The sequence below is a fragment of the Myotis daubentonii genome, chromosome 14 (assembly GCF_963259705.1).
Source record: "Myotis daubentonii chromosome 14, mMyoDau2.1, whole genome shotgun sequence".
NCBI lineage: Eukaryota > Metazoa > Chordata > Mammalia > Chiroptera > Vespertilionidae > Myotis > Myotis daubentonii.
Window position 1 is genome coordinate 38,735,649 of NC_081853.1, and position 12,645 is coordinate 38,748,293.

A 12,645-nucleotide genomic window follows, 5' to 3' on the forward strand; every position below is an offset into this window, starting at 1 on the left:
GAATATCGCTTCCAGGAAAGTTAATTTTACTCTTGCTGTTTTTTTCCAAAAATAATTTTACATACAATAAAAGCCACCTTTTTTTGCCTAGCCGAGTGGCTCAGTTGGGTTGAGTGTCATCCTGGGCACCCAAAGATTGCCAGTCCGATTCCCGATCAGGGCACAGCCCTTGGTTGCAGGTTTGATCCCTGGTCAGGGCACCTACGAAAGGCAACTGATGGATATATCTCTCTCATGGAGAGCTCTCTCTCTCTCTCTCTCTCTCTCTCTCTCTCTCTCTCTCTCTCTCTCTCTCTCTTTCCCTCCCACCCTGTTCCTCTCTCTAAGCATGTCCTTGGGTGAGGATTAAAAAAAAAACGGGTAAATAAATAATTAAGTCACCCTTTTTAGTAAATGGTTCTGTGAATTTTGACAAATACATATCGTTGTGTGACCATCAGGATATAGACCATAACATCACCCAGAAAATTCTGCTGTACTCTAAGTAGTCCATTCATTGCCCTACCCCCAGCACTGGCTACCACAGCTTTTTCTTTTCCTATAGTTTTTTTTTTGGGGGGGGCGGGGGGGATCTTTTCTAGAAGGTCATTCACATAGCACATGACTTTTTGAGTCTGGCTTCTTTTACTCAGATTCACACATTTGAGAAGGTGGTTAAAAGTGTATGTGTGTGTGTTTTTTCATCTAGAGCCCAAGTTTGAGTATAAATATATTTAAATTCAAAGCAGAATACTTAAAGAATGAGATATTTTGTTTTGGGTCAAACCTGTCCTGTTTGCATTCTTGTTACCAAAAACATATTTTTTTTTTTAAAAAAAACCTTAGGTCATAGAATGTGATCTCGTCTCTCTCTGGTCCAAAACCTGTAGAGCTTTGGGGTCTATCTGTGCCTACGACATGCTCCCTTCAGACCTGCATTTCCCAAGCGTGTTCTCTGTGGTGACTGGGCATGGACTCGGGATTGCCCTGTGCTGTCTACTTATCTGTCTTTCTCTCTGCTAGCTTGCAAATGGCATCTCTCCACAAACCCCTTCCTAATTTTCCTGTGCCTTCTAGCCAGGACTGGATCTCCCTTCTTCCCCACTTTCACCGAGCCTTGAGTATATCCTATCCTTGAGTCTCAAACTTGGCTGCACAAGGCATCACCCGTGGTGATTTAAAATAATTCTAACTTCTGAGTCCCTTCCCAAGAGTGTGCAGTGTAATTTGCCTAGGGTGTGGCCTGGACATTTTAAAAGCTCCCCAGGTGATTCTGATGTGCAGCAGTATTTGAGAATAACGGTGTCGTACGTGCTCATACATGCTTACCTCATGCTCTCCGAGGCCCACTTTTTTCCTGTAGGTCTTTTCTATGAGCGTGACCCTGGATGGTCAGAGACCCAGTTTTGCCACAATAATAATAACCAATATTTCCATTAAGTGCTTGCCTGTGAAGTTTGCTTCATGTCTTTGAGCCTTAGCACAAAGCCTGGGAAGTTGCTATTATTATCCCCTTTCTATAGATGAGCGTTGCCCAAGGTCAGATCTTGTTAAGTGATAGAACTGGGTTTTGCCCCTCGGGGATGGCTAATTCCTAAACACCAGACTGCATTACGAGCCAGGGCTCTGACCACTACATCCCGCTACTTTGCTGTGCGTTGCGAATGTGCAGGCCAATGCTTGTGGAAGGAATGAGTGAAGAACAGTTTCCTCCTTCAGGCAGGGGGACACCAAAGCTATTCAGCAGGGTCAACTTGGCTCTTTTGTGGAGGGTCTTCCAGAGAGACCCTCCCTGCTCAAAGTCCCCCTGACCCTTGCGTGCTCAAAACACTACCTGGTCTGTTCCATTTCCAGCAGATTATCTATCGTAGCACAGGATGGAAAAGGCAGAAGTTGTCTCTATCCCTCTGGGAATTACGTGTCTATTTCTGTGGCTAAGGTTGTAACCCAGTTAAGCTGGATTGTACTCTTCAGCATTACCCGGAGCCGTCAGAGACAGGCTGTCTTCTCCTGTTCTGCTTTAATTGCCGTGTGTTCTCTTTGGGGAAAGAAGAGTGCAATCATCGACTTAATTGGCACGTCTGCACATCTATGCAAGTGTGATAAATGCCATTCATAATGATGGCTCTGAAGGTTTGCAAGGTACTCAGATGTCTGCAGAATCATCAGAGCTTCCTATTTGTGTAGCACCACTCCAGTGTACTTTCCATGTCAGGGGGCCGGTATGCGGGAAGGAACACCATGTAGCCTGGCACTTCAGTATATTCTGAGTCTTTGCATGCGGGCTGCTGTTCAGTTGAGAGTGCTGTGGACTGGTGTCTCTCTGTTGCTTGAGTTACTTATTCCATCACTGTCTTGGCTGCCGGGAATGTACTCTGCACACTGAACTGTGGTTCCCTTGAAACTTAGATGAACATTCTCTCTGGACATCTGTCCGCACTGCCATGCTCGGTCCTATATGTGATCAGAGTCACTGAAAATGTCTGTATCCCTCATCAGCAGCCAGTCAGCAGAGCAACATCCTATTCCGTACAAAGGCTTTAAAAATAAGGTTTTGTTTGGAAATAGTCTCAAAAGTACAGAAAAGTTAAAAGACTAGAATAAAAATTTTGTATGTTGTGTTTACTTTACCTAGATTCATTGGTTGTTAAAATTTTGCCACATTTGCTTTATCATCTCTTCTCTCTCTCTCTCTCCCTCCCTCCCTCTCTGCTTGTTTCTGTAAATATCCCTGTATCTATCTATATGTCTGTCTGTCTATCTAGCTACCTACCTATCTACCTATCTATGATTTTCTTGCAAACATTATGCCTTCTTACTGACTTCAGTGGGTATCTTCCAACAACAAGGCCATTCTCTTACTTAACGAGTATAGTTATCAAAGTAAGGAACTTTAACCTTGATGCAAGGTTATACCTTATTATTTAATCTATAGGCTATTTTCCATTTTTGCCTCTTATCTCAATGATGTGGTTTATTTTGCATCATATCAGGAGGTGCATAATGTTGGCCTCTCCCATTATTGTTGGCATTAAAGTTTGTAGGTGGTATTTACAAGGTTTCTCCACTGCAATGCTACCATTTTTCTTTTGTAATAAAAAAAGTACTTTTGTGGGGAGATACTTAGAAACTGTCCTGTCATATCAGAATTGTACTCATAAGGTTTAGCCTGCACAGATGATTGTCCCTGAATCAATTATTATATGCTAGCTGCCATCATTCCTTCCTTATTTATTTGTTGGCATTCTTCTGTAAGGAAGAGCTTTACTTTCTCCCCATTTATTTATTTGCCTGTTCATTTAGGATTTTATCAATATGGACTCAGATATTTCTCTTCTCTTCAGTGGGTTATAATCCATTACTGTCTTCATTATCATGCTCACATTGACCCTATTTATTTTATTTTAAAGATGACTTCTTTGTGGTGTTGGGCAGGAATAGGGTGGTCTCACATGCACTTGGTTCCTCATTGCCCAAGAAAAGAGTCATCTAATACCTTCTTTTTCTTTTCTTGGCAGTCATCAACCCACCTCCTGTGGCTGGGACGGTTTCATACACTTCAAACTCATCTTCCCTTGAGCAGCCGAATGGTGGGAGCAGCAGTCCTTCCGTCAAAGGCTCGTCTGGGCTTGAGGCAAACCCAGGTAGGCATGTAGGGGGCACAGTAGAGGGCTGTGATTTGCCCTAGAAGTTCTTTTGTAATATGAGAAGTTCCAGAGGTAGACTTAAGACCAACTACAGATTGTTCATGGCCAGGATTTTGATGGCTGGAAATGATTTTGAGCTGTATTGGGTAGGTATTGCTGTGTAACAAATCAACCCAAAATGCAGAGCCTTAAAACAAAACAATAATCGTTTATTATAATAGGTCACTTATTCTGTGTGTTGCCTGGTTGGTGGCTGAGCTCCTTTGGACAAGATACTCGACGTTGCTCTTTCCCTTTTTAACTAAAGATAGGGAGATGACTGCATGGAGACGTGCTTAGTGGGATTCACTCCTGAAGAATCAGTTAGATTAGACCATATACATTTTAAAAACATGTTCATACTGATGCATATCACATCCCAGGAAAATTTTAATTTGTATGTAAAAATAAGTACATGTTATGACAGGAAAAAAAAAATAAGGAAAAAAACCCCACACATGATAGTAGAAAAAGACAAAAAGACACCATACACTCTAGTAAGGAAAATGGGAGAAAGTTTTTCTTGTCTTTGCCTGGCCTTTCCCAGCATGCGGCACATTGAGAATGGCCCTGCTCACTTTGTCAGCCATCATTTTAAGGCAAAAAAGCATCGTGAGAGATAAAGAATGAAAAAATTAAATTCACCAGCCAAAAAAACCCAAAAAACAACACACCATTTCACTAGTATGTTTCAAATACATACAGACATAATATACATACACATATATATACAAATATATATATATATGCATACATATATGAGAGAATTAACAGAATTACAAGGAGAAATAAATCAACTAATAGTTGAAAACAAAGAAACATGTCTGAATAATTCATAGATCAAGCAGTAACAATATAGGAATCCTGAAAACATGATCAACAAACTTAATCTAATGGACATATAGAGATCATTGCTCTAAAAATTGGAAAATACACGTTTATTCCAAGAAGACACTATGCATTTATAAATAATGGGTCATGTTTTAGGCCATAAAGCAAGTTTCAAAAATTGTTGCCATTTTGTTATTACATGGACTGCGTATGTTCTCTGACCACAAAGGGAGTAAATTAGAGACTAATAATGAATGATAACTGGAGTAATGCCTTGCATTTACAAATGAAGAAATGAATGCTTTAATAACTCCTATATCAAGTTAAAAATTATCATAGAAAATAGAAAGTGTTCAGAATGGATCTATGGTTGGCAGTTATTGTGACCTTCTCCCTGCTTTTTCCACCTTCCACTGCCACCTCTTCTCTGCGTAAATGGAGATTTGACTTTCATACCTACTAGTGTTATTAGAAAATTGGTTGGATTCGTCAACATATGTTATCTGCTTTGTGTTTAAAATAACCCATTGTTTCCCCTTTTATTCTGGTCATCACAGGAGAAAAGAGGAAGATGAATGACTCTCATGTTTTGGAGGAGGCCAAGAAACCCCGAGTTATGGGGGATATTCCAATGGAATTAATCCACGAGGTCATGTCTACCATCACGGACCCTGCAGTGATGGTTGGACCAGAGGTCAGCGGGGTAAACCCGGCAGCCAGCTGGTAGACCTCTTCTGCGCTCCTAGCCACTCTAGCTGTCCAAAATGGGGATAGAATCACTGAGAATTAGCGTGCTGTGCTACCCTGGTTTGCTTTTAACTTGGTGGTCAGGGTAGGGAAGGGCAGGAAAGGCGGGTTGGCGAGGTGATTTCCCCTTGATGAATATCACATCACAGGGAAACTTACTAGTAATCTCACACAGTTCAAGTCACTTCTCCTCGACTTTCTATCTTGAAAAATTTAAACCATAACAGTTGTCCTGTCTCCACTCTCTTCAGAGAAGAGCTCTGTGTAATTTTTTCCTGTCTCCTGCACCCCAGAACAATCTTCTGTCAGCACATTCGGCCAGGGATGAGGCAGCCAGGATGGAAGAGCGCAGGGGTGTGATTGAGTTTCACGTGGTCGGCAATTCCCTGAACCAGAAACCCAACAAGAAGATCCTGATGTGGCTGGTGGGTCTACAGAACGTGTTCTCCCATCAGCTGCCCCGAATGCCCAAAGAGTACATCACACGGCTCGTCTTTGACCCGTAAGTGGTGCTTTGCCCTCCCTTCTTTTCTTACTACCTTTTTTAAATGAAAGAGGAACCACTCAGAAAGTGAAAGTCAGCCATAGGCAACCACTGAATCCTGCTGCCTCTTGTCACACGGTGCATACAGGGATCCCTTAAATTAATTGCCTTGTCTAAGGCATTAAAATTAATTTTTCAACAATTCACAAACTTTTTTGTTAATCATCATGAAGCTTTGTGTTTTAAGTGGCTGCTGACTATCCTGCGCTGCATTCATTGTAGCAATGAAAGAATATAAACACTAAGAAGATGCCCCACTTTTTTAATAGTCAAAACATTCTTGATTTTGGTGCCTTAACTATGGTACCATGGTGGCCTGGGTCTGGGAAAATTATTGGGTTATCAGACAAGTTTACTTTGAAAATTCATTTCTTTAAAAAAAACTTCAAAGAACCCCAAACACCTAAACTTCCCTAATTGAATGTATTTTAATATATATAGCCCAGTAGCCTATGGGGACTGTGGTTTATGCATATGACAATTAGAGTGACATTTTAGACAGAAAAGAGGTCAAGACAGGGTTCTATGATGCAAGGTTTGGCGAGTTGTACATGTGGCTTTTGTATTCTTTTCCATAATGTTTCCATAATATTTCTGAGTAAGACTAATTTTCAGAAACATATGCCACTTTGTCCATAACTTTGTACTCTCTCCCTAGCCCCCAACCCTGGACCCCTTGGCATTGGGGGTACCCCTGTTCCTGTACTGGAACATGTACTCTGTTTTTTATTTGTAAACCTCAGAGCATTCTTAGGTGGCTGGCATTTTGTTCTGGTGGAATCTCCGATGAAGACTTGTACGGGCAAGCTTGCTCTAAAAGTCCACATTAAGGAATGGTCTGGTGAGATAGTGACTAGATAAAGGAGGTTTCTGTAGAAATGCAAGAAAAACACTGCCCACTCCTTCCTGGTTGGTTAATAAGGAACACCCCCTCAAAAGTATATTTATATAACCAAGATAGGTAAAACTTTGATATAATCTTATTTTTCCAGGAAACACAAAACCCTTGCTTTAATTAAAGATGGCCGTGTTATTGGTGGTATCTGTTTCCGTATGTTTCCATCCCAAGGATTCACGGAGATTGTTTTCTGTGCTGTAACGTCAAATGAGCAAGTCAAGGTAAGGGTAACCCAAGGTCTTAGAAGAAAAGCAGAATGTGATATATATATATATTGATTTCAGAGAGGAAGGGAGAGATAGAAACATCAATGAAGAGAGAGAATCATTGATTGGCTGCCTCTTTCAGGCCCCCTACTGGGGATTGAGCCTGCAACTTGGGCATATGCCCTTGACCGGAATCGAACCCGGGACCCTTCAGTCTGCAGGCCAATGCTTTGTCTACTGAGCCAAACTGGCTTGGGCAGAATGTGATATTTCTTAACTAAAGCTGCAGAGATTGGGAAGGGCTCTGGGCCATGTCCAGAGAAGGGTCAAAGTGGAGTTCAGGACTCTCTGAGAAGCATCCTCTCACATGAGTGTATGTGTATGTGCTTGAGGAGAATAAATGTTCCACATTCCAACAGGTGTGCTTCTACCAAGGCTCTGTTGGACCTTGGGACAAAGTACAGGGACACTGCACAGCCCCAAACTCAGGTATAGTCTGTGGCAAGTGAAGGATGATTGAAAATAAACCACAGTGTTCATTGTTAATTTACTCATGGATTCACACACACCCACACACACACACACACACACACACAACTAGAGACAGGGAACCATCAGCAAGGACATGGTGTGATGTGGATTAGGAAGATGATCTAGGTGGCTTACACTTCAGGAAGATTTCTTATGTCTTTGTCCCTCACCGGTGGCAGGTACTAAAGAAATTCCATAAGGGAAGCTGTGAAAATTTGAAATTTATGGCTACGTTTCAGAAGTATTCATGCTGGGTTTGGAATGTAGTGTTTTTAGGGGGTGGTGTGTGTGTGTGTGTGACTAATTTACTTTCCTGAGTATTCTTGGCCTAGGTCCCTTTCTCCCCAGGAACTCTGGCTGTTTTATTGATATCACGGTTGGTATCACAGCCTGACTGGAATAAACTAGACCCTCAATGGGCAGTAAGAGCTCTGATCTGGGTTAGATTGTGTTCTATTCTGCTGCCCTTAGGGAAATGGAGGCAGGAAATGTGTCTTTAGAAGATTATTCATTTGGTATTTGGGGAGCCCTAGAGAATATCATGCAAATGTATGGCGGGTGGTGGAGAGATAAGCAGCTCAGGATTAGAGGGCTGCTGAGAAAAATCAGCCAACGTCTGAGGCAGCGCTGTCCAATGAAATGCAGTGTGCTGGGCAAATGTGAGGCATACATGCGATCTTACGTACTCTAGCAGCCACATTAAAAAGACAGCGGAATTAATGTTTAAAATCTATTTCATCTGACCCAGTATATCCAAAGTATTGTCATTGCAAAGGTGCTCAATGCTATGAAGAATTATGAATGAGACAGTCTTCATGCTTTGTTTTGTACTAAGTCTCTGAGATCAAGTGTGTATTTTACACTTAGAGATTGTCTCGGCTCGAACTATAGCCACATTTCAGATGCTGCCTGGGCACATGTGGCCCGTGGTTCCCGTCTTGGACAGTGCAGGTCTAAGCATTGCTGCCTCGTGCAGATACGAAGAAGCAATGCCATTGGCAGAAAACAAGAATAAGTCTCTAGAAGCAATCATTCTCTGCTTGAAGGCTGCAGCCAGTACTGTGGGTACCTTTGCTTTTATTAACAGCCTTACTCTGCTCACGGTGCCAATTATAGCCACTGAGCTTATTTATACTCACAAAGCACAAATGGCGCTTTTTGCTTTTGGCTCGGAGTACTGAGCATCAAAGGGCAAAATTCATTAGTCTTATATTTGTCATTCTGACCGGAAAAGTGAGGGCTCAAATTTGCTTGAAACTGACGTCTAGTTCTTTTTCAAGAGGTTCTGACTGTGTGTCTTTAGATGGTGCTGTTGTTGTTTCGATTACTTTTTTTTTTAAATTTTATTTTCCTCTAGCCAAAGTGAGAAACAATTCCAAATGTCCAGAGTTTAGGAACTTACTTAAAAAGAAAATTTTGTTTGGCTTTTCGTAGGGAGAGGAGCTGGCAAATCAATCCCTGGTTTATAATTTCAGAAAAAAAAGATTGCATAATTTTTGTTTTCAAAGAAAGCTACACCAACCACTTTGTTTGGAAAGGTTGATTAAGGTTGACTTGGACACTTTCAGGGATACCAGAGGGGAACTAAAGGTATTTAATATGAATTGGATGCTTTGTCTTATTACTTTCCAGAAGGGCACTTTATTTTTTCCCCTCAAACCATGTAATTTTCTAAAGACTTGAAGGAAGGTGGCCAAACATCACAAACTCAGTAGGAAGAGCTAGAAAAAAAACCAAAACTTTTTGTGACTTATTAACGGTAGTTTAGGAACAACAAAAAAAAGATTATCCTCTTAAAACTGGATAGAATGGATGAGTTTGGTAGAATCCAGTGCTTGGTAACACCCATTTGTGAAAACAGAGTGTTCATAAGTGGTTTTAAATGTTTCTTTAATACATTAAAAATCTTGGCTAAATGATACTTTAGAATTTGTGTCCACTCATTTTGGAGTATTATGCTTACCACCAAATTCCTGCGAGTGCTTGAAGTGGGATTTGCATGTGAATTTACCTTGCTCAAAGCACACACAAGATATTTGAGAAGTTCCTCACCTGGCTTGAGACTGTCTCCTCAACTAAGAATTATTTGGATTTGATATTACATGCAACTGGAAAGTTACATACCTAATACTTGTTTACTATAATAAATATTTAAATAAACACTGAAGTTACCAGGCAGACTTGGAAAAGAATCCTTTTGGTGGCAATTCAAGATAAAGGCCTACAAACAAGGGAAATAGTTCTGGGGTGGAAATCTAAACATTTGCTTCTCATAGCATAATGTTGGCAATGCCTCTTTAACCAAAGAAATCTTTGAGGTACCACTAATGCCAGTCACAGTGCTAGAGAGGATTCAAGTTAAAAGACACAAGCCATACTCCCAAGCAACTAGGACTATGGAAAATTTCTTTGGAGAGGTGACCACTGATGAAACATATCTTAGGTAGGTTTTGTGAAGCTGTTTGCAAAAGAAAAAATTATTGTTGTTCTTAGGCAAATCATTGGATTGTGGGTGAAAGGGGGAAATTTATAGTTCTCTTAATTTCTTACTAGATAGAAGGTATATACAACAAAAGCCTAGCTTTCTTGCATCAATCACATCTATGTTAAAGTGAATTTCATCAGAAAACGTATTTCCTACTAATCTCTAGACATTACTATATATATGCATAGGCAATTCCCTCCAAGTAGTCAGTTCTTCTCTTTTCTCCAGTTTTAAAATTTTTCTTTAGAAATAATTTAAAATTAGACAGCTCATACACAAATACATTTTCAGGTAAACAAAAATACCACTCCCCCCTCAAGTCCCTGCCGCCCCACTATTGTCAGCTTGGTGAGCATCCTTCCAGTTGCTTCTCTATGATTTACATGCTTGGGAATGTACCTCTATGTAATAGGTGACTGTGTGTTCTGTAGTCATTGTAAATAGAATTCATAGTGTACATACCTAAAAAGAAACTTCCCATTATGTCTTAGGGATCCTTCAAATTCATTGCATACATATAGTTATTTAAATTTATATTGAATTCAATTAAAATGAAATAAAATGTAAAATTCAGTTTTTTAGTCACTCAAGTACTCAGTAGCCACAGTGCAACTAATGGCTACCATATAGATAAAGAACTATTCTATCATTGCAGAGATTTCCATTGAACAGTATAGATAGGGAAGCTATTTTATATTTCATAATGTGGATGCATCGTAATTTATATAATCATTTCCCTATTGACAATATTTATGCTGTTTGTAAATGTTTTTCTGGACACTGAAAAGTAGAATTGCTGCATGAATGAATGTGGCTTCTCTAAATTAAAAAAATAGTTCCCAGGTTGCCCTTTTCAATGGGTTTACCAATTTACATTTTCACCAGTGGTGTTGAGAGTACCATGTCCCCTATTATTACTGACACTAGGTACTATGAGCTGTAAAGATATTTGAGTATACTGCCCTGGCTGGGTGCCTCAGTGGATGGAGTGTCATCCCATACGCCAAAAGGTTGCGGGTTTGATCCCCGTTTGAGGCACATGTGGGAGGCAGTTGATCGAAGCATCTCTCTCTCTCCTCTTTCTCTCTCTAAAAAATCAATGAAAACAGGTGAGGATTAAAAAGAAAAAAAATTTTCATACTATTGAGTGAAATATTGCTTCTCCTGTGCTATGATTACTGTTGAGATCATATATCATTTTTATATTTGTCAGTAATATTTATTGCTTATTCCTTTCCTCTGACAATATTTTTAAGGTTGTCTCTCTTTTTCTGGTATTGATCCTATAGAATATATTTATGTATTTTTGATATTAAATCTTTATAATATATGTTACAATTATACCCTTCCAAATTCGTCGCTTGTCTTTTGTTTAGGATATCTTATGATATCTTTAAGGTTTTAAAATTTGAAGTAGTCTACTTAGTAAATTAGTCCTTTCTTTTATGCTTTTGCATTTTATGTTTTTTTAAAGAAGCTTCTTTGCACCCCTAGGTTGTAAACCCACTTTTCTATATCTTTTGTATAGGTTTATTTTTCCTTACATTTATATTGCCAGTCTATTGCCTTACCTTGTTTTCCATATGATAAAACTCTCTTAAGGCCTAGCTCACACATATTCTTACCTTCTGTACTCTCTTCCTTCTCTCCCTTAATGACCTTATAGCCTTTCTCTCTGTTATAGGTACACATACATCCCTCTGTATCAATGCTGCGCAAAAGAAATACGTTGTGAACTTCAAATGCAAGCCACACATATAATTTTAAAATTTCTAGTGTCTATTGTTTATTTTTATTAAATCCGCACCTGAGGATATTTTTTCATTGATTTTTAGAGAGAGTGGAAGGGAGAGGAAAAGACAGAAAGTAATATTGATGTGAGAGAAACACATCAATTGGTTGCCTCCTGCACACACCCTGATCAGGGCCTGGGTCGTGGAGGAGCCTGGAACCTGAGCATGTGCCTTTGACGGGAATGGAACCCTTCAGTCCTCAGGTCGACACTCTATCCATGGAGCCAAACCGGCTGGGGCTCTAGTGTCTATATTTTTAAAAAGTATAATTATAAATTTAGCTTTGACCTCTGTCCCCCTCCATTTTGTGACTTCTTCATTTAACAATAAATTACCTTTAAAAAAAAGTAAAATTAAACAGGTGAAACTAATTTTCATATTGTCCATTTAACTGGCCATGTCCACAGTATTGACATTTTGACATATAATAAGTGTAAATTGTTCTTAATAAGAATTATTTTCCTGATGTGTCTTTTACACTCCGGTGCATCTCAGCTTGGACTGGTCATGTTTCAGATGCTCGGAAGCCACTTGTGGCTAGTAGCTGCCATATTGAACAGTGCAGCTCTGTGCTCTAATTATGTGTTTATATGTTTATCTTTCCCACTTAACTCTCTTGTCCTCAAGAAGAGAGGGATTTCATTCACCCTTTTATTTGAGTTTTATTTGGACTCACAGTGTGTCAGCGATGTGATTTGTTTGGGAAAAGCTAAAATGTCCTTGGGTGACATCAGTAGGAGAATCATTTCCAGGAGAGGTAGACTTCCAGCCTCACATGGGATAGAGAACTAGACCAGATGGCTTCTAGAGGCCCCTCTCCCTTGAGGTACTACAGTTTCACGAGATCATACCTGTGAGCGCATTTGAGTTCTTTATAAAAGCGTGTCACCGAGTTTTAAAATACTCCTGTGAAGATATTTGTGTCTGGATGCTTGGATTTTGTCT

General features: G+C 39.9%; 1 protein-coding gene across 1 annotated transcript in view; it reads left to right on the forward strand.

Moving 5' to 3' along the window:
* KAT2B (lysine acetyltransferase 2B) overlaps window positions 1-12,645 on the forward strand; it is an 85,308-nt gene that overhangs the window by 57,196 nt on the left and 15,467 nt on the right. Inside the window, exons 8-11 of the mRNA XM_059664065.1 lie at window positions 3,498-3,623; window positions 5,054-5,190; window positions 5,537-5,745; window positions 6,780-6,906. Of these exons, the coding sequence (XP_059520048.1) occupies window positions 3,498-3,623; window positions 5,054-5,190; window positions 5,537-5,745; window positions 6,780-6,906 (599 nt within the window). The remainder of the gene's footprint in view (window positions 1-3,497; window positions 3,624-5,053; window positions 5,191-5,536; window positions 5,746-6,779; window positions 6,907-12,645) is intronic.